General features: G+C 37.9%; 2 protein-coding genes and 1 long non-coding RNA gene across 4 annotated transcripts; 1 reads left to right on the plus strand and 2 right to left on the minus strand.

Annotated features, from left to right (window-relative positions):
- Nucleotides 1-6,777: 6,777 nt before the first annotated feature.
- On the minus strand, nucleotides 6,778-10,767 carry LOC107039132 (cysteine-rich venom protein 1). The gene is made up of 3 exons (XM_015258604.1): nucleotides 10,700-10,767; nucleotides 10,262-10,374; nucleotides 6,778-6,904 (listed from the first exon to the last, which is right to left on the minus strand). The coding sequence occupies exons 1-3, from the start codon at nucleotides 10,746-10,748 to the stop codon at nucleotides 6,821-6,823; spliced, it is 246 nt and encodes an 81-aa protein (XP_015114090.1). The 5' UTR covers nucleotides 10,749-10,767; the 3' UTR covers nucleotides 6,778-6,820.
- On the plus strand, nucleotides 10,164-20,954 carry LOC107039133. The gene is made up of 8 exons (XR_001460946.2): nucleotides 10,164-10,871; nucleotides 10,938-11,157; nucleotides 11,285-11,368; nucleotides 14,535-14,644; nucleotides 15,319-15,857; nucleotides 15,941-15,971; nucleotides 18,343-18,437; nucleotides 20,769-20,954. It is a non-coding gene; the product is annotated as an uncharacterized LOC107039133 (long non-coding RNA).
- On the minus strand, nucleotides 18,196-21,951 carry LOC107039131. 2 transcript variants are annotated; one of them, XM_015258602.1, is made up of 3 exons: nucleotides 21,715-21,951; nucleotides 21,239-21,326; nucleotides 18,196-18,424 (listed from the first exon to the last, which is right to left on the minus strand). In XM_015258602.1, the coding sequence occupies exons 1-3, from the start codon at nucleotides 21,824-21,826 to the stop codon at nucleotides 18,295-18,297; spliced, it is 330 nt and encodes a 109-aa protein (XP_015114088.1). In that variant the 5' UTR covers nucleotides 21,827-21,951; the 3' UTR covers nucleotides 18,196-18,294. The 2 variants fall into 2 exon arrangements, 1 of the variants encoding a protein (XP_015114088.1); XR_001460945.1 differs by lacking the exon at nucleotides 21,239-21,326 and having other exon boundaries at nucleotides 21,546-21,936.
- Between the last annotated feature and the right edge of the window lie 15 nt (nucleotides 21,952-21,966).

The raw sequence follows: 21,966 nt of genomic DNA on the forward strand, positions 1-21,966 counted from the left end.
ATTCTATGCCATAACTTGACAACGATTGTTGGAAATTTTTTTTGGAGAAACGTAGGATTAGTGAACGAAAAAAACTAGACCACTCCCTTTTTTGCGATTTTTTTTGTTCATACTGTGTGTTCAAAGTCAGGGGTCTACACTTTTCAATCCGATAGTAGTATTGTTGCGTTCGGTTACTACAGGTTACAAGTCAGGCACAACCTATGAGTCAGGAACACAAAAAATAGTTGACGGTCGTTAAAATTCAGAGAAACACTTCCGTAAGATTCTTCGGAACCCCCTGTCTCCCAAATATTGAACTGTAAGAAATCGTAGACCCCTTCCCTCTCCCCCTAAATGTCTTACGTAATATATGGACAACCCTCTAGATAGGAAGGAATATACTATTTTCTTACACATGCACATTACAAAACACACACATTCAAAATTACTTTTCAGAGTTGGAAGTAGGATAGAGGATTTCAGGCACAATATTCATGGATTCGTTATAAGCATAAGATATCAAAAATTTCCTTTCAATTATTCAATTACATTCGTCTTCATCATCGGTTATTACAGACATATTTAAAAAATGTTTTTCGAGAGAATCTCAGTATTCACTAACGAGGACACCTGTTCGGCCTTATGCAAGGGCCAGTAGTGCTTCTTCGTATGAAACCACGATTGCAGAAACATCCGGAAACACAACGCTGGAAATGAAAGACATTTTCTTGTCGAATTAATAGATCACTCTATTCCCTTAACTCGAGATTGGTCACCATATGAGGGAAACGTCGCATTCGTCGTTTTTCTTCAATTGTCATGGACTTTTTCAATTGAAGTGTCTCAAAAATTATAATAGTTTTAAGAAAACCATATCTCCCGAGATTCATAGAGGAAACAAAGTATTTCAAACAGATGAATTATTTTTTCCCAGGTTAAATGAAATTGTTTGTTATGCGATGTTGCAGAAATAATTTAGTGGTGATTCTTACCGCGCCGGGGCAGACGGATCTGGGGCTTCTACAAGTCGGTGGACAGGCAGGACCACATCGCCTCCAACTGGCATTCAGAGGGCAACGGCTCGATGGATCGCCAGGCTGCGCATCTATTGAAATGATTGTGATGATACAATTAGCATGATCAAGAATCAATATGCGTTATTCCAATATTAAGAATGAGAAAAACGACACGGAATACTCACATGCGGTGTATGCGAATACAAGAAAAACGGCGAGGATGAAAAGAGCACGCATGATGAGAGTTTATTAAATAACGAAATCAGATTCTTACAAAAACCTTCGCGTTTTCTTCTTTTATATTCCCGACAGGAAAAAGGCTTCATATTATAAGTACGATTAATCCATCGATTTACTCATCGATGAAAAATATTTATTCATGTGACAGACTCGGATAAATACTTTACATCAATACACAGTAAAAAGATTTGGTGTTGATTCTGGGACACCGACCAAATTTGGTGTGAAGTACAATGTTCATTTTATTTAGGCTGGACAATCCTTACGGGTTCATTCAGCCAATTACGCCCTGCTTAACCATGCGGCTATAGCCGACTTTGGTCACTGCAACGAATCCCAGAAAACCGACGTCGGTACAGTCGGTAACTGTAGTAGTTATCGCTCGCTCGCCCAGAGCTGAGGTAGGCCAAGCCCTAATAAGCAGAAGTCAGCCAAGGCGAGTCCTTAACGGTTAAGGGTTCTACCCTTTGGCAGAAGTAAGGGCCCTTCTCAGTCGAGACCCCGAAGCCCAGCCGTCGGGCCTCTAATCTCTATAAAGAGAAGCCAAAAATTCCACCAAAGCTGAGATTCGAACCTCGACTGTCTAGTCGTCAAGCCGAACATGTAATTTACTTTTGCCGAAAAAAAAACTCGACTGCAAAGACTTATCATTTCACGAGTAAGTGTACATTGTCATATTATAGTTATATGCTTGAGATCGTTAAAAAGTCAACCTCAACGGAACTTCAACTGATGAAATGCGCAGCACATTAATTTTTTCAATTTAAAACTTTAATTTACATATATGAGCAGATCCGCGTGAAATCCGAAACCCAAAAAAATTGATGTGGGATTTTCTGTTCGATTTTTTTCTGACGGCACCTATTGTGGCGTCTCGTATCTGGTCAGCATTAGAGAGTTAACCATTACTAAACTATGAGATTATATTGTTGAATGTAATATTTATTGAGATTTTATGAATTAATATTTATATAAGTGGCTAAATCTGCTTATCCCTGCCCAGAAGAATTATTTCAATAAAAATACGATTTTTATTAAAATTTCTGTGACAAAGATAAGATATATATTGAACAAGATATCAGCCCTAACGAGGGCACCTGTCGGGTCGTATGCATCGGCCGTTGGGGGTTAGTCGAATGAATCCGGGATTGCAGAAGCATCCACGTCTGCAGGGCTGGAAGATATGACTTCATGAAACCAATTGAAAATATATGTAGAAATGAAAAGATAAATGGAAAACAAATCGTTTGGGTGAACAGTTCAGTGTTCGAATGGATAAGAGTCGTCAAATTCCAATGATCATAGAACGAGTTTAAGTAATAACTTGAATATGGAAGCCTTAATGACGGTACAATAACAACTATATTTAAAATAAACCTTCAGTCAACATTATCCATCTTCAGATTTATCATAACTCTATCAAACATCGAGTCTACTGAAAAACAAATATATTACATAAAAATGGTAATAACAGCTTTATCGGTGATCATGGCTATCCTAAATTTCCAAGCCATCACAACTCTATCCAATATCACCTCTACTAATCAATGTGTAAAATAGTCGGGCCAAATCACAACATGTCTATCCGCCATCAACTCTATCGTTATGACCTCTGCTTAACAACTCTATCGGAAATCAACCCTACCGGCCATCAAATGTACCAATTATATCTATTTGGAAATTCCATTCGTACAGCTGATGATCGGTAGGGTCATACCGAAAAAGTTGATAGAGGATAGAGACGTTATGATTTAGCCCCGATATTCTTTATATTAATTAATAGAGGTGATGTTGGGTAGAGTTGTGATGGCTTGGGAATTTAGGGTACCCATGACCATCGATAGAGTTGTTATAGCCATTTTTAAGTAATACTAGCGCCACCCCGCTTGCGGCCGGGGTGTGGATGTCCATTCCTTCTGTTTTTTTTCTTTTTTTCCTCTCCAAAGTTTCTGTAAAATTGACTATTCATAATTATTCTCATTGTACTATGTATATGATTGCTGAAAATAATGTGTTTCCATTCGTCACCTGTTCAATTTTCATATTCCAATAAGTAATTCGGAAATTCCTGTGCTCACTGGATAAGGTCTAGATATCATTATAAATGAAATCTTATTCGGCAAAACCCTCTTTCCCATTCCACTTTAATCTTCTACAAACGCATTCAGTAATTTTTTTCCTTGAGTTTTTCATAAAATCTGGAAATTTTCTCTGGTCGTTTTTTTAGAGAACTCGAATTCTCTGAAATTAGTTTTAAAAATTCGAGAAATTTCTCATATTTAAAAAATGAAGTAACCCGTTTTGATTTCAATGAACCGAAGTGGAGTGTTGGGGTTCACGGGACACTTCACATCATTTTTATTGTGCAATCCTTTTTTGTGTTAGATTTCTCTGTGAATTTAAATAGATTTTTCAATATTTTCTTCTGTAATAGCCAAATTAGTGTGTACATAAATAGAGAATATCAATTGATAAATATTATTGTAGATTATTTTCTTTTTCTGATTTGAGGCTAAAAATACGCTTTAAAACTCGCGCTCATTTACGCAAAAAAATCGCTGAAGATAATGCTTACTCACAGTACCCATTTTTTCAATGCCATCTGTCGGCGTTCTCCCTGAACCTTGTACTCATTCGAGATATTTCGAGTTGGACTTTTTCCAATTCGATTTTTTCCCTCATGTCTTTTCTGAATAGGAATTTGTTTTTCGGCGAAATCGATGTTCGATAAAGTTCATACGATAGACCTCCAGATGGGTAGAGTGGTTCACCGAAGACTTAGTTTGAATAGAGTTATTATTGTGCCAACAAAACTCTTGAAGGTATTATGAATAATTCTTACTTGGCCAGGACAATTTGGCCTACGGTTCGAACAAGTCGGCTCACAGGCAGGCCCACATCTACGGTAATCTGAATTTGAAACGTGAGCACAGACTATGTGCTGTGAGTCCACATCTGGGGGAATAATTGGAGTGAATAATAGCTTTTATATGATTATGATCATCATTATTACAAGAGCTGTAATCTATCTATTTCTACTAAACCATAAAAAAAAAAATTCTGAGTCAGTCTGATAAGATTTTTCGAATATGAGAACAATATTGTTGAATACTTACACGTAGTGTATGCGAACACAAGGAAAATTGTGATTATGAACAGAGTTCGCATCTTCCGAGTTGTTCCGATTACGAAATCAGATTGATGCGAAAACTCTCTCGTTTTACTCTTTTATATCTTTCTGCGACGAAGAGCAGACTCTACATTATAAAAATCATTATTCTATTGTTTTCTCCGACGGGTTCATATTATTGATGCCTTGTTGATGTTACAATCCGTGACGCAAATAGTCATAACTTAGGCACATCGATAACAGACATATTTAATTATTTTATTTCTACAGTTGGACTGAGAGAGCAATAAGGACAAATAAGTAATCGGATTCTGTGTAGGAAATTTGCGATCTTTTCAGATCTTTCTATAACATGTCTTAAAAAATATGATACTGTGGATATTTTTCTATAATAGATTGATGACACAAAAAGTTACATCAATTTTTTAATAGACGATAGTCTATCGATTTCCACGAATTTAGAGTGAAGGAAATTTCTACCCGATGAAATTTCTAAAATATTAATATTCAGAAATTTATTTTAGAAATATATAAATATTTCTAAAATATTCAGATTTATTTTAAGAAGATAAAGAAATTCGAAAAATTATAGACCCATCTTATTTACACTGATAGAAGGATTTAGTTAATATTAACGAAGCTTCTTAACCCTCTGACTCACAATCTTATTCCCACTACCAATGGAGCCGAACGTTCGACGTGGAAGGGGATGAATAGCACGCGCGAACAGTGCCGTAGCACTAAGTGCACATTTGAATATGAGTCCTAAATATAAAAATTCTTAAGGCGAGCCCGGAGGGTTTAGAAAAAAAGCAGCCATTTTTCTCTTTTATTTTCTTTAAATGATGAAAAAGGCGTGTGCAAAAATTCAGACTGCTGGGGAACATGGTTAATTTATTATGAATTTTTTAAAAAGTGGCCATTTAACCCGTAATCTTATGGAAATCACAAAAAAAACTGCAAAACCCAAGGAAAAAATGAAGCGAAAGTCATGAAACCTTAGACACATTTAAAACATGTCATCAATAATTTTTTGAGTGAAAAAGATTGTCGCCTAGGAGCATTGTTTATTAATAATAGCCAAAAAAAATACTGAAAAATGAAATTTCTGCGCACGCAGCACAAATGAGTAGCAACGTCTCATGTACCGATCAGGTGGGAGGTAGCGCGGTCAATTTAAACGTCTCTTGAGAGAGAGCGATGAAGCGTTGTGATTGGAGCTCCCTCGAGCCAGTGGTACCAGTTCCTGGTGGAAAAAAAACTACTGACGATGTAGCCACTTTTTCGCATGGATTAATATTTTTTCATTTATTAAAAAAAACCAATCTGAAAACCATTCAATGCGTGGAACAGATACAAATAAATTTGATTAGCTCCAAAAATAATTTTTAACCGGAGATACACCCTAAAATATACTATAAATATACTATAAATAACCCCTGAAATATACTATATGCTGGAAAGGGCACTGAGCTGCCCGAAGCGAGCCGAGAGAGAGGGTCGATTTTGGGGGCCACCTCTCTCTGTCGTACCGTCTGCTTCAAAAGTATTCTCTTACCTTGGGCAACGTTTAGAATTTAGCATTGGCATTCAGTTCTTTTTGGTTGCATATGTCATTTTTGTTCAAATTCAAACTCACAACATGTGACAGTTAAAAATTTTATTCTTTCCCAATATATACTGATACATGGGGTATTTACAATTCTATTACGAGCAACTTGACATGGAAAAAATACATAAGAATATACAATATTCAATAGATTCTGTATTCAATTAATCTGACGGAAAATCGAAATCCTCTGAGTCAGTATCGTCCTCAGTATTCGGAATTTCAAATTTCGATATGTCCAATATAATTCCTAAAACAGAAGTTGATATTTGAATGATATAAACTTTCATTTCAAGAGGAATTGATTCCTCAAATTCAAAAACATGCCTCGAATTTCTGATCTCTATGTGATCATTCCAATACTGTGATGAAAAAGTAGAACTTCCCAATATTTATTTATCCTTTTAGCATCAAAACAATCTTTAACACATCAATTCACTGCGCATAACACAACCTAAGCTTCTCAACATGCTTGTACCGTTTATCGTTTGGCACGTTACGCGCATGCGCACCGTCGAAAGAGTGAGAGAGGTGGCCCCCAAAATCTACTCCTCTCTGCCTCGTTTTCCGTTTACGAGTCTGACATTGCAGTGTCCTTTCCAGTATATAGTATATTTCAGTGGAGTCAGGGGGTTAAGTATTAAAACAATTCGTTAGTAGTTAATGAATCACCTCTTCTATCAGTGTAAATTTAAAATTATTTCAAATTATTTTTATATTAAAATTATTTTCCGGATATTATTAGAAATGATCAAAATAACTAACAGACAAGTTTGAAGAATTCCCAGGATTATTTTATTGAAGACAATATATTTCCTTGTTTTAATCGAGGAAGCGTGACTTTTAACGAGGACACGTTCTTACGCACGGACCACCAGGACTTTGTTGAATCCAACCAGGATTGCAGAAGCACCCGGCTCTGCAGGGCTGAAAAGAATATTTTCATTGAATCAAATGATATGATAAGAATATATGTCCGCAGATATTATTGTGAGGAGGATGACATAATTCCGCAGATATTTCTGAAGCTATCAAGTCTAAAGAAAGTGTGAAGAGGCTTCTATTGTATGTAATCAAAATTTTAAAAAACCCTCTTGATGAATCCTTCAAAATCTTGCAAATTCTACGATATCAGCATTATTTCTGCTGAATCAAATAAATTCCAAATCATTTTTTGTTTAATGATAAAAATTATTGAAAAATTCCCTGATGGTTCACATCCAGAGTTGGAACATCGTGTTGTCTCCACAAATCCAGTCTAGGTTGGGAAGTTACCCAGAGGTTAGAAACCGAATGTCGCACAAACTCTGGACCCAGAGTGGGACCCAGAGTTGGAAATTTTATTATTTGTGACGAAATTTCAGGCCATTTCGTCACCTGTATAACTCCAGGGTTTATAGATAAAGAGAGAGAGAGAGAGAGAGAGAGAGAGAGAGAGAGAGAGAGAAACTCAAATTCGGTAAAATAGCTACATACTCTTGGCAATAAAATCCGATATCAGAAATTCGAGCTATCTGCTACCTTAAATAAAACTCGGAGTTATCTGCTACCTTGATTGAACCTGAAAGATACCTTAAACGTCAGGAAGTTCCGGAAAATTACGAAAATGAGCTATGTGTCGCGTCTATCGATTCCCTAGATTTTTTTAAAAATAATATTAACAATTAAATTAAAAGATAGAATCATAAAATCTTAAATATTGCAGCTTCAGTTAGAGTTTTGTTGAGTTAGAGTTTGGTTATTTTGAGATAATTCTATGTAAATTCGGTTTAGGGCCAAAACATCACAGCGGATAACTTGGCCAAGATAATGTGCTACCCAGTGGTTTTTGTAACCCTTCTGGTTTTTTGATCGAGTGAGTACATAGGTCGGATCGAAATATTTGCGCTCCCTCAAATGTTCCCTGGAGGCTACCTGAATTTACCTAGACGGTAATCATGCTACCTGAATTAGTGATTATGGTAAAAATTAGTGATTTTATGCCTCTCGCTACGGCGATCGATGCCACGTGCTATCTGCTCTCTGGCTACCTGTTTGCTTGCTCTCTAGATTCGCTTATTTTCGCTAAATTGTTACTTGCTACCTATTTTTCCGCATTCTCGTCTTCTCCTAAGAGTTTTAAGAGAAAAATCATACTGCGTGAAATATCTTTTATGCGACTTCTACGCGTTCAATGCTATCTTTAGTGTTCGTTAATTGTGGAATTCCGGTTGGGCATGGGGACGCCTTGATTGTTACCTTTGATTTTTATGGTTGGAATCCACAATAAATGAAATCAATTTCTGTTCTCTAATGTTGATTAATTGGCTCTCCATTCGATTCCGAGTCGTTTGACACCAAAATTGGTCGAGTTCAATGGAGAAAACCTCCATTTCCGGTTTGAAACCCACCCTTCCGGTGGAATAGCCACGTGGCAAGTATCCAAGTTCCCTCGCTCTCTTCTTGATCATTTCCAGTGGAAATAACCCACCAATCGCGTCTTAGGAAGGGGGGAAGGGGGTACCATGACATTATTCAATTGATTCTAGGTCAATTTTTCCTATAGGGAATTTGCCAAAACCCAGTGTTTCTATAGCATTATTAAAATTAACTTTGGCATCTACCGTATATTAAAAATTGGCCCAGGCACACTTGAATAATATCCTGAGACCCCCTCCTTCCCCCTTTCTTTTGATTTAACCACATTGACAACTTTTTAGACAGTAAAATACACAACTCTGGGATCAAGACTGGGTCCCGAGTTGAACCCAGGGTTTCTATAACATTGTTGAAATGATCTTTGGCTACCCTTATAGGAAAAATTGAACTAGAATCACTTGAATAATGTTTTAAAATGCCCTCCCTACCTCCCAACTCTTTAACAATACCCTGGTGGAAAAAACTACTTAAATCCTATTGGGGAAAAAAGGGTAATTGGAAATAATGACGTTATTGCCGTTGACCCATTATTTCCGATTCAGGTTGGTAGCGCAATGCTGACACGTATGGAAAAATCCAATAGGAAAACCTAGCGAATTAGCTAGAAAATTCTATTGGGATTCTGGAGAAAGAAATTCAAACTCTATTGACTTTTCCGTATGAAATCTGCAATAGAATCAGCGCAAAAAACTAATAGAATTTTCCAATAGAATTCCAATAGAAATCCCATAGAAATCCGATAGATTTTCTCCAGAATCCCAATAGAATTTTCTAGAGAATTCGCTAGGTTTTCCTATTGGATTTTTCCATACGTGTCAGCATTGCGCTACTAACCTGAATCGGAAATAATGGGTCAACGGCAATAACGTCATTATTTCCAATTACCCTTTTTTCCTCCAATAGGATTTAAGGAGTTTTTTCCACCAGGGTATTTATAACTCGTTTAATAATAAAATTTACAACTCTAGGTCTCACTCTGGGTCCAGAGTTTATGCGACATTCCGTTTTTAACCTCACTCTGGGTAACTTTCCAACCCAGACTGGGTTTGTGGAGACAACACAGTCTGGGGAACTCTGGTTCAAGTCTGGATGTGAACCATCAGGGTTATAAATTAAAAATGCTCAGATAGCCTTGAATGACGTCACCACTCCGGTCCGTCAACGCCATATGTCGTAGAATGCTCATTTCGAGATATTAAATCAGTGCGGTACCGACGTCGGTGGCCGAAGCGGCTAGGTGCGAGCCTAGTGTGCGAAAGGTTGTGAGTTCGATTCCCCGTGGAACCGAGTTTTTCAACCGGAGGCTCCGGCGAGCGGGAGGTCGCTAATATAGTGACCGCCTGTACCGGCATGGGTTTTCTGTGGTTTCCCATGCTACTCCTATGTTCTATAGGAGTGCGAATGCGGTGCAGTGTAGAATCCACAGCCGCATGCATAGGGTTGGATAGGGCCGATTAGCCAATCAGAGGGCAGAAAGGCCCGATTTATAAAAAAAAAATCAGTGCGGCGTGTAAAGAAATTATTTACGTCTTTTTGGTATCAATGAGATCATTTTTAAAAATCGTGTCTCAGAAGAATGGCCAAAAAATGCTTGATCACTCTCAACGATTAACCTCCCGTGTGAAGTGAAGGGAGTTGTGTTTATCCCCTCCCTAGCCGATTTTTCCATAATTTTTATCGAATACATTAAATTATAAAATTGAAAAGTTTCTCACGTATTGAGCTCCTTGTACTTCAAACGATCTATTCGAATAATTTCTACGTGAAAAAAATATGTGAAATATCCCCATCTTCGATTCATCTTGTTTCAGTATTTGAAAAATTCTCATATCTGATAATAATGAATAATTGAGTGATAATTCTTACTTGTCCTGGACATTGTGGCCTGAGATTTGTACACATTACGGGACAGGCTGGACCACACGGCCGAAAGCTAGCATTTTCCGGACAGGGAGGAAGTCCACGTTGAGGTACCGCATCTGTTGAAATTATTAAAACACTCAGACTCAAGTGAAATTGAAAACTTCGAGTGAAAAACATTGTTGAAATATTTAAAAAATAAAATGCGATAGAGAAGCATGGGGCAATGGGGAACGCCTGCCTATTTTGGCTTTTGGTGGTGATATATTAACCCTCTAATGACGATGAGCTTCTCCGATGAGGAGAAGGGACCACGCGCTCTTTTGGAGAAACATCGAAGTGGGGACAATCTTAACCGCATTAGAAGGGTGACAAGGAAGTGAACAAGCTTTCCAATTTGCGTCGCGTTCTACTTTGCCTCATGCCTCCTTGGATAAAACGTACAAGTGTATGCGAACACGAGGAATATAGCGAGCATGAAGAGATTACGCATCTTCAAGACTTTTCAAATGAACTGGGTTGAATTGTTGCAAAAGTCTCACACTCCATCCTTATATACAATTATCGATAGAAAAAAAAGAAGTCATGGAAAAAATATCTCATTGACGTATGTTTGGTATGCAAATGAATGCTATTAATATTCTTAACTGAAATGTATTCCATTCATTTTTTATTTACACAGGTGAACAGTGAGAACGATAAATTGAAATAATTATATTCTACAGTGATAATCCATTTGATTTGGTTCTATCATGTCCAATCATCTCTTCAATCATCGCCATTGATGTCTGGAGAGAATTTCATGAATCAGTCTTATGGAATGTGGAAATACAAGCATAAAGAACGGAATTTGTTTTGTGGGGCAGGAAAAACTCATGAAATTCATTCTGTTTGATATTCATGTAAGATATTAGAATAGCATAGAATTTATTTTCATTTGTGCTACAATTACTGTTTTACACCTACAGAAACCTCACCTCCTTAATACATAACAATAACAATAAATGAATACAAATTTTTTTGCTCTAGGTATTAACCTAAATGCAGTCAACAAATAGAAGAATACATAAGACAAACAGATTTTGCCAGAAACCCGGTGGCTTGGCGCAGTAGGTAAGTTCATTGCCTCACATGCGAAAGGTTCCGAGTTCAAATCCCGGCCGGGTAGAATGGTGCGATCTTTAGATTAGAACCATTTAAAGTCTTAATCATCCTGGCCGTATACCCTAACCGGCTCGAAGCGATGTAAAATAACGATAAAAAAAAAGATTTTGCCAGAGAACAGTCAGCGGACAGATGCCTTCGTTACCCCCCTCTCCACGATTCGCGAGTAAGAAAGCACTTAATAAATAAATAAATAAATAATATAGATCAAGAAACATTTTTAAGACATCGTGATGAAATTGAAGAAAATCTTCGGGATTTGGCAACAATGATGGTACAGTAGACTCTCGTTATAGTCGCACTCACGGGGCTGTAGGGGCAGCCGATTCTGAGAATGGGACTGTATTTCTCTTCCCCCACCAGGCGCTCACGGTAAGCCTAAATCCCGGGAATCGGGAGCGATAAGAAAATAAATTTTACTCCAATTATTTTTCTCTTCAATTTGCATTGAACATTTTTATTAAATATAAAAATTATTTTCATTAAACACTTTTATTAAATTAACAAAATGAATTGCGTTGAACACTTTTAGTAAATTAATGAAATGAATAGAAATATTAATAACATCGCATTGTTCAATACACTCCAAAATTTATTCACTTCATTCAAATAAAAAGCAGGATTATGCACCACTGCAAAGACCCTCTCTTCGTGACAGTCAAGAGTGAACTGAATTTCTCTCTCGCAAATTCATTTTTCCTAAATTTTATTTCCCGAATTTCTTAGAAATGCAAAACAAAGCCCATTCCGAGAAAACAGGGGCATTTAAATCCACACCTCGGAGGTGGTACGGAGTGGGGGAAGCGCTCGAGCTCGAAAAAATCGATATGAGGGGAAATGCGACTATAACGAATGCGACTATAACGAGAGTCTACTGTATACCAGAGTAAAAATTTCGTTGATTTATCATCGGTTACCGATGTGGTGCAACCGACAAGGTCACCGGTTCCACATAGGTTTCGACCTACCAGGAACTTATGAAAACGTCACGCAGTTACCTCACAAGTTACAAGTAGGTTGCAACCCATCAAAAACTCACGTGATTATTTATTCACCTCATTATTATTAACAATTTGTCAATGATTAATAACTCATTAATTGCCATGGGGAAGCATGCCCAATGATAAGAATTGATTTATACACGCAGAAAAAGAAAAAAAAATCACATTATCGGTGAGAGGTCACCCATCCAATTCCGAACCCTACTCGATGTTACTTAACTTTGGTGATCGTCTGTTGTGCTGAAGTCCAAGTCCGCTATCTTGCAATTCTTGGGAATATAATATTTAGATATTCTAGATAAGGCGAAGATTCGGATTCTCTGGTGATTGACATATGATTTTGCCCAAACCTTAATTATGACCCTTGCTAATTAATGAACCTTATTTCTGACCCTCGCGACTCTTATTTCTGACGTTTATTTTTGACTCCCATTTCTGACCCTCATGACCCCTATTTTTTGCTCTTTTTTGTGAGCTTCATTCCTGGCCCTCGTGACCCTTATTTCTTACGTTTATTTTTTACCCCCCTTTTTACCTATGTGACCCTTATTTCTGACGTTTATTTTTGACCCTCATTTCTGACCCTCGCGACACTTAGTTATTACCGTTTTTTGTGAACCTTATTCCTGACCCCTGTGTCCCTTATTTCTAACGGTGATTTTTGACTCCCATTTCGGATCCTCGTGACCCTTAGTTTTGACCCTTTCTGATCCTCATGACCCTAATTTCTGACCCTTGATTTTGACCCTTATTTAGGTTACTGATGGGTTCTCTGATGGGATCAGTTATGTCCGACTGGCCCTGGACAATTAAATGTCCTTAACACCTTATAAGGGACAAATAAGTTACAAAGGGGTTGTGCTACATAAGTTAGTGATCGGTGGTAAACTCATCTCTCACCCACAATGATCATCCCTACTAGTATTGTTGCGTTTGGAACCTACAGGTTACACGTCAGGCACAACCTATGAGTCAGTAATCTGCCACAAACTCATAGGTTCCCAATGCACATCGGTGGCTCCCGACGAAATTTCTACTCGGGATGCTGCCAACGTGTCTGTTTCCAATGTCCCATCCTGCCACTGACCCGACATTTTCTCAGCATCGGCCATACCACTGACGACTCTCCCGCGCCTTCGATTTCCGCAGCCTTCTCCACTCTTCCGCGCTCGCTGGTTCCAAGCCTCACTCATTGACTAAACGATGTCGCCAGTGATGCTTTTATGGCTGCCAAAATTTTCAAAACTGCATTTGTTCTAATGGTTATGCTATCTACCCCAGCACTCACTTCCTCTGACTGTCACATTCCTCCATCCGCGTTTTCTTCGATCGTTGGATTAATTAACTTTTATATCTTACATATATAACGCCAAAGTACAATAAAATTTTTCCCTTCCGACTTGGCCCGAAACCACCTCAACCCGCCATCTTTCTCCCAAGCTCTCATATAAGATGTTATTTAAAACAAAAAACGCTTTGTTTGGGCATAATTTACGTTTAGGTTTTTCTGTGTGCACCCACCGAGTGTCCTCCCGCCCGCCAAAATTTCTACTAGGAATTCTCCAATCAAGAACATTTTCGTTTCTGAATTGATAAAAGAGGTATCATAACACTTTCCAGAAAACAAATTTTACCAGTGCCAGCTAAAATTTAACAGAACACCGGCAATTTGTTGACAAATGGTCGACATACTATTTGCTGGGCTGAACTAATGCTTATAGATGTCATACCTGATGTACCCTCGAAATTCCTTAGGATTATGACCCTGTTTATTTACCTTCCATATTTCTCACTCCCAATTGTCATAATGAGGAAAAAGAAGCGAAAATTGGGATCGAATACGAGATATTTATAATACAAACTCGTCGAAATTAATTTAAAAAATGTTCGTTATAAGATGGAGTAGTATAAAAAGGTCATGTGCGAGCCCGTTCGCATCAATCTGACTTTGTCTTTTGGAAATTTTCCAAGATGCGCGCTCTTTTCATCCTCGCTGTCCTCCTTGTGTTAGCCTACACCACCTGTGAATATTTCATTTATCAAATTCCTAATGCGTGTAAAAACTGACTTAGTGGATGATCGTGTGAATGTTAATATTTCGATAATTTTCACAGCCACGCAACCTGGAAGGCCCCCACGTTGCGCTGTCGGATCATCGTGGAGGACATGTGGCCGTGCGTGCCCACGGACTTGTGCTAATCGTAGACCAATTTGTCCCGGAGCGGTAAGAAATATTATTGAATTATGAATTTATGATTTTATTCCTTGCCATCCATGTTCAAATAATTCCAATTCAAATACATCTCAAATTCTCGGAAAAAAAAATCATTTCCAACAGTGGAACAATTATTTCCCATGTTAAATGAAATTGCCCGTTGCGCGACGTTGCCGGAAACTCGCTAAACGTGCTCGGGCAGTGTAGAGTAAATTCGACAACGCTGGAGCCTAAATAACACGGTGGCAAATCCTCACGCAGGGTCACCAAAGTGGCAAGTTCGCGTCAGGTGACCATAGTAGGATTAATGTAGTTCCAGATATGTTCGTGAAATTATTTTGACGCATTATTTTTAGGGGTGCGCACGAGACTTAAACGAGACTTCACTTTGGAAGGATCATCTCGCTCTAAAACAAAACAGAAATTTGTGGGACTGTCTCAGTCTCGAAAGGCATAGTATTGTCTCCCCTTTTTATGACTCCAGGATAATTTATTTCGTCTTTTTCTCTCCTTTTTCCTATAACGATAGTCTGTCTTTTGAGACTAAGAAGGTCCCAAAAATTTCCATATTTTTTTAGAGCGAAACGGTGTCTTCGAAATGAAGTCTCGTCTGGGTTTCATGAGCCCTAATTATGTGGTCGAATGATTAAGTTCGCTCGATTCAATCGCAATATTTATTTCAGCGCGGCCGAGCCGGATGTTTCTGCAATCGTGGCTGGATTCGACGAAGCCGCAACGGTCCATGTATAAGAGAGAACACGTGTCCGCGTACTAGACCGTGATCTGTGTCAGGTTTTTGTTCGAAAAATTACGCATTGGAGTAAATGAGTCCTTGCATCAATATATAAGAGAATTCAATTGATTTCGAGTTTTTCATATCTCATTTTACTAATAGGGGAAGAGAGAATGTGACACTGGCACATTGTTATTTTTTAAATTTTTAATTCGGTTGTAATTCCGTCACGGATCTAGTTTCTGCCCCTGTAAAGACATGAGATCAATGAGAAATTCATTATTCTTTATTCAAAATTCCAAATGAAGCATAAGCAAATACAAAGTTTGATTATCGTTCTATTTTTTCTGAATTTCTTTTATTTGCTAGATGAGAGAATTAATTAAAATGATGCTTCGAAAAATAATCGTTTAAAGCTCGAGATTTTGCTGTGCTCGGGGGCATCAGTTGCAGTTTCTGCATCCACAATCGATCAACAGAAGATAACAGGTTAGATTATTTACCCTTTAATGATTAAATCCACAACAATAATGTGAAACGATGATATTCATTAACATGAAACTCGGGACTAGATTCAAACAGAGAAAGAACACATGAAATAAGGTAAATAAATAGAGCAATTCTCATATTTGATATTAAATCAAAATATAAAATATTTTATCCCCTTCGAGGGACTATTCACCGACGTAATCGTGGTGTCACCCGCTGATCTAATCCCAGTGAAATCCATGTAATCATTGTAATCACATGATTACCATATTTGTAATCAAGTTTTAGCAATCAAGTCGTAATCATTTGTAATCACTGTAATCTTTCGTAGTTGCTCCTAGTGAGACCGTAAATTTTGTTTTTGAATTTTCGTGCGCGTCGTTTCTACTAACGCTAAGTCTCAGAGATCCCTTGATCAATTTTTCTTAGAATCCCAGATGTTTGCGGTTCAGAATCTTGCATAGCCAATACGTTTTGCACAGAGCATTTGCCCGTACAAAATTGATTCAACAGAGTTAAAATTTCTTCCTATTCTGGAGAACCAACCACTGAATTATCTCTGAATTATCTGCTGGTAGGTTTCATTCTCCATCAATGGTAGATATTCAGTAAATTTATTTTCCTGATAGCACTTATAAATGCTCACATTTTTAGATGGAGTGATGGAGACTGCATTTCTCTGTTCTAATTCCCGCCCCTCCTTCCTCATTTCTTTGCAGGTTCTAATAATTAATTATTCCATCAATTCATATTTAATAAGGGGCCATTTTCAGTGATTTCAATGATTACAGATGTTTGGTAATCACAAAATGTAATCGACGAAATCATTTGTAATCATGTAATCGCATTCTGTGTTCTTGGTAATAACAGTTATCACATAGGCAATAGTAATCAGTGTAATCAGTCCCGTAATCCTGGGTAATCGATTACATTTTGTAATCGCGGTGTCACCCAATTTGCCTGTGAATAGCCCCTCGATCCCCGTATTTTTTATGGAAATTAGCGAGAAAGGAATAGTATTTCGTCTTCAAATCAGATGATGTACTTTTATGTTTGCGAAGTAACAGGGTGCAACCCTATAATAGTTCGGTTATATGAATGACAGGAACTCCGGTGGCAAAAACTGCTTCATCACCAGATACAGTGGGACGATCAGTTACTGTCCCCCGTATTCTTCGTCAAATAATTCTCTTTTAGCTCAGTTTATGGATTTCATTATAAAGTTAATTTTCTATAAGTAAAAATATATTTCTTTCATCCATTCAGTACTCACATATTAGAAATATCGGGAAAATACAAAGTGTCAGATCTTAATGGTCGGACGAAAATTAAATCACTCGAAACATTGCATGTAGTGGAGCTGATGCTTTTTGCGGGATAATGTTCCATACGTCTGGATGTAAATGCATGATTTTTTATCGCTTGAGGAAACAAAACTGTTGATTACGCAAAAATTAATCTTCGCGAGATTAAAAAAACGAATGACATGGGTATTTCGGTAAAGGGATGAAGTGTAGCAGAGAGTGGGTCTCGGGCGGAAACTGGTGCTACAACGGTATTGGTATTGGTTGGAGCAATATTTTTCTGTCTACAGTTGTTCATTCAATTTATTATATAATCTCTTTCAATAAATTTCTCAGATACTGCTCCTTATCATATGAATTTATTGTATATGAATATGCATTTATCATATTTATATCAATTCTTCGTCATAAAGTCGTATAAAAGAGGAAAGTCTGAGACTCGCCGTATCAGTCTGACTTCGTCATTTGAAAATCTTCAAAGATGCGTGCTATTTTCATTTTTGCTATTTTCCTTGTGCTTGCATGCACCGCGCGTAAGTATTCCATGATATATTCATTCTTTGCGTTTGAATGAAAGCATTGAAATCTTTGAAATCCAAATTTCCGGTTTTTTAGATTGGGATAAATAATTTCGGACTCAGAAATCAGAATATTTCTACACCATGTTCGTATGCATAGGTGTGATTTATTTTCTTGACTTTTCTTGAGTTTCTATGGGGTAGAGTTTAATAAGCCTAATCGTTTGGTCCTAATTTAATATACCCTGATTAAATCCAGGCTATACATTAATTCAACCTTGATTGAGCCTTGAATAAACCCAGTCTGAAAATAAATTCGAGTCTTGCGAGGGTCTGAAAGCAGAATTATTTGACAGAACGAAGTAATACGTAAAATTTTAATGGCATTTCAATTGATGATATTACTATGACATGATGGAATAGAAGAAGAAAATAGTAAAATAAGAATGAAAAAAGGGAGAACCCATTCGAAAGAAAATTGTTAATTTATCAAGTAAAAATAACTGCAACATGTCATAAGAAAGAAAAATTGCTCAGTTGGCATCATTATTATTTTTCATCATAATTACAATTTATGAACAATCAAATTCCAAGAATTTAAACTGCCATTGAATGCTAGTCTCTATAATCAGGCAAATTATAATACTTCAATGATTTTGACAGATGCTCAACGTCGTTGCCAACCAAACGCAACTTGGGGATGCGGTGATCCCTGTCCGGCAACCTGTCAGAACCGTAATCCCAGCTGCAACAGATTAGTGAGAATTATTAATATGTTATTAGCAATCATCAGTCATAAACGAATTTTGTACTATAGTTGGGTCATGAGTCAAAAATTAATGTTAAATTTTATGATATTTCACAGAGAAAAAAAGTTTCTAGTTTCCAGAACCAAATTAATGAATTTTAGAAACTTGCGGTTCACTGATTTTTACAGGGAATTCTTTTAGAATAAGTAAAAATTTCACTCAAATCCAGAGATTTTGACTGAGAACTAGAAATTTTTTTTTCTGCTTCACAAAACAGTTGTGAGCAGGGTTGGGCGAGTAAAATATCACTGGTAATGTATCTAGTATTCGACAGATAAAAAAACTAGTAATTTACCGTAGAGTAGGTTTTAGACTTTTCTGACCGCGGGAGGAGTCATGTCGAACGTCAAAGGATCGAATGATCATCAATCGAGCGAAATGATCAGAATATTCTTTCGTTTAAGCTCGACACGGTCAATCGTCACAAGGATCACACCTCTCAAGGGCCATGCCTCGTGAGGGTCAAACATCGCAAGGGTCATACCTTGCGAGAGTCGAAAGTTTCCAGACTCAGATTTTGCGAGGATCATACCTCGCGAGAGTCAAACGTTGTCGGAGTCATATTTTGCGTGGATCATACCTCGCGAGGTTTAAACGTCACCACTAGACTCATATCTTGCGAGGGTCAAAAGGTCACAAGGGTCAAACGACAGAGACAGGCAGGATAATTTCGAGGATCAACGGAGAGAGGCAATCAGAATAAGGGTCAACTGGGAGAGCTTTCTGATTAGTTCGTGCGGTTTATAATCGTGCAACCCTTGTGGATGTCCTGCTTGCTTCTCGTGGTTGACCCTTATAAACGTCGAAACCTCGTGCGTGTCCTGCTTGGCTCTCCCGCTTGACCCCTGAGGTCATTTGATCCTTGAGATCATCTTGCCTGCCTCTGTTGTTTGAAATATAACTCTTGCCACATTTGACACTCGCAGGGTATGCTTCTCATGAGTACTGATAGCTTCGTTAGGGGTGTTTATTCACTCATTTAGTTTTTTTACCATTTAGAGGAAAATTACCAATATTCTACTTCTTACCGTAGAAAACCCTGATTTTGAGTGAACGACCTACCCGAGTGAAAATTGCTTCAGGCCCACTTGAAGCGCGATCAGAACTCGATCAGGTTTTTGTAAGGTTTGACTGATCAGATGATGCCTGATGAGAACCTGACCAAGTTCTGATCCAGCAGATCGGATCCGAAAAACTACAGGCGGATTCAGATCAAGTTCTGATCAGGTAGACATGATCAGATGATGCCTGATGAGAACCTGACCAAGTTTTGATCTAGTAGATCGGATCCGAAAAACTGCAGGATGTTTCAGATCAAGTTCTGATCAGGTAGGCACGATCTCACCCTGAGGTCGGCTGCCTGACCCCAATTTGAGCAAATTCGGATTTTATGTCTGTGATCGGCATTTGAACGGGGTCAATTGAAGAGAAAATGATCAGATTCTGATCCGGTCAGCCAGCCCTTCTCAAATGTACAGAAGGGAGGGATGATGATGATGTCGTAAATACGTATTAGAGGTGTATCAAACTTACACGTAAATGATCTTGAGAAAAAAAATCACCAAATGTCCATTTATTTAGTAGTGTTATTGTTATTATCATTATTATTATTCATTAATGAAATAAATAAAAATTTAATTGAACATGTTTTATCTTTAAGAATACACACGCGCATCCGCGAGATCAGGAATAATCGTAAATTCAACGAATACCCCGATACAAATCATATAGGCAATGTACAGTTTACTCAATAGTAATAGCGCGATAGCGTAGTGGTTAGGGCATAGAATTAGTAATCATACGGTCCCCGGTTCGATCCCCAGCATCGATAAAACACTAATAAGCTTTTTTCAGAGGTAATAATAGTGGAGATTCATTAAGAGAGGCGGTCTACGGTGAAAGAATTGAATTATCTTTTGTTTTGGATTAATTATCATTGATAATTGTTATTGATGCTGATAGGTCATCCGGTTTTCATACAGTTGACTTGATCAAGTTCGGATCCATTTGTCCTGATCAAATCCGGATTGGTCAGAGGCGTAACATGTCTGATCAAGACCGGATCCGTCAATTTGATCAATACCTGATCAGTGGTCAGGTCTAAGACCTGACCGGAATTTCCACTGGGGTAACCCTGGTTGTGAGAGATATTTCTGGCAAATATTTGCAAACAAAATTTCAATTCCGTATTTTTAAACATGTCTTCTGGTATATATGACTTCTCTGCAAGATTATGCCATCTTAGAACTATTTTCACCGAAAATATAATATTTATTTCAGCACTGCGCGAGTAGGTGTTACTGTAATCGCGGTTTCATAGAACGATGGTCGGGTGGTCCCTGCGTAAGATCCTGCTGAAGATGGTGACCTTCCTCAATATTCTGGATATTTAAACGCTAATCGCTCAGGAATACGAGTGTACTAGCTCATGAAAATTATAATAAAAGCTATATTTACTGCAACAAATAATTCTCCTACGAATGCTCGCCAATTCCCTTCAGCCTTCCACCTTGTGATGTATGTGTGAGTCGCTAAGCCAGAAGCATTCTGTTTTATCGACCTCTTTGCCTTTACCTGTACAATGGCTGACATGGTATACGTACCTAATAAATATACAACTAGTATCCCCGTATATCAGTGCCATCATAATTGATTAAACCCATTTACCCGATCCTGTTATCCACGAATACTTCACACCTTTTGCTCTTAGATTTGTGCAAGCCATGAATCTCCCCTTTCCGGATACTCACCTAGTACCATCATCTCCAGTGTATAATGCTATTTCCTCACATGCGAAAGGTTCCGAGTCCAAACCCCGGCTGGGTAGAATGGTGCGATCTAATCATTTAAAGTCTTGATCATCATCGCAGTATTCCCTAACCGGGTCGAAGCGATGTAAAATAATGCTTGTAAAAAGATTCCTTGATATTGGTATTGAAACGCGTGGGTATTAATAAAAAAGCGTTTATTAAAATAAAATGAGACAATAGAACATTAAATGTAGGAATACAATAAAACGAGAGGAATGAATAACAAAAATAAGAGTGAGTTACTAACTTCAGAGAAGATGCTCCGATGAAACAGAAAAGAATACATGCCAAATGGATTGTATTGTAAAGCAATTATAAGTAGATTGATGACTGCAATTGCTGATAAGGCCCACGATGTTGAATGTGTTTACACCAAGGATGGGCAATGTCCGTGTAACTCGGAGTAACTTCATAACCTTGCATTAGAAACTCCATAAAGTTTACAGCCCTTCCAATTACAGTCGACACTCCGTTACTCTCCACTTTCGGAGCTATAGATTCCATGAACGGAAAGCTGGAGGTTGCCATTTTTCTACGCGTAACTGGCGTGTGTGACAACTGAGACACCGCGACTATTCTAGTAAGAACCAGCGAGAACTATCTCAAAACACACCACCCCTCTGGGCTGTCTCCCGTGGGTGATGTTACACATGCAGTGGGGGGGGGGG

Source organism: Diachasma alloeum, unplaced genomic scaffold (genome assembly GCF_001412515.2).
Source record: "Diachasma alloeum isolate Michigan unplaced genomic scaffold, Dall2.0 Dall_scaffold_00294, whole genome shotgun sequence".
NCBI classification, from domain to species: domain Eukaryota; kingdom Metazoa; phylum Arthropoda; class Insecta; order Hymenoptera; family Braconidae; genus Diachasma; species Diachasma alloeum.

Excerpts from the sequence above, each read along its gene's own strand:
- LOC107039131 (XM_015258602.1), bottom strand. The coding sequence starts at position 21,826 with ATGGCAACCTCCAGCTTTCCGTTCATGGAATCTATAGCTCCGAAAGTG. Across the intron at positions 21,327-21,714 it reads TATGGAGTTTCTAATGCAAG|ATCGCACCATTCTACCCAGC; the intron begins GTTATGAAGTTA and ends TTAAATGATTAG. Across the intron at positions 18,425-21,238 it reads ACTGGAGATGATGGTACTAG|CTGGGATTACGGTTCTGACA; the intron begins GTGAGTATCCGG and ends AATCTGTTGCAG.
- LOC107039132 (XM_015258604.1), bottom strand. The coding sequence starts at position 10,748 with ATGCGTAATCTCTTCATGCTCGCTATATTCCTCGTGTTCGCATACACT. Across the intron at positions 10,375-10,699 it reads CCTCGTGTTCGCATACACTT|ATGCGGTACCTCAACGTGGA; the intron begins GTACGTTTTATC and ends TAATTTCAACAG. Across the intron at positions 6,905-10,261 it reads GGCCACAATGTCCAGGACAA|CCCTGCAGAGCCGGGTGCTT; the intron begins GTAAGAATTATC and ends TATTCTTTTCAG.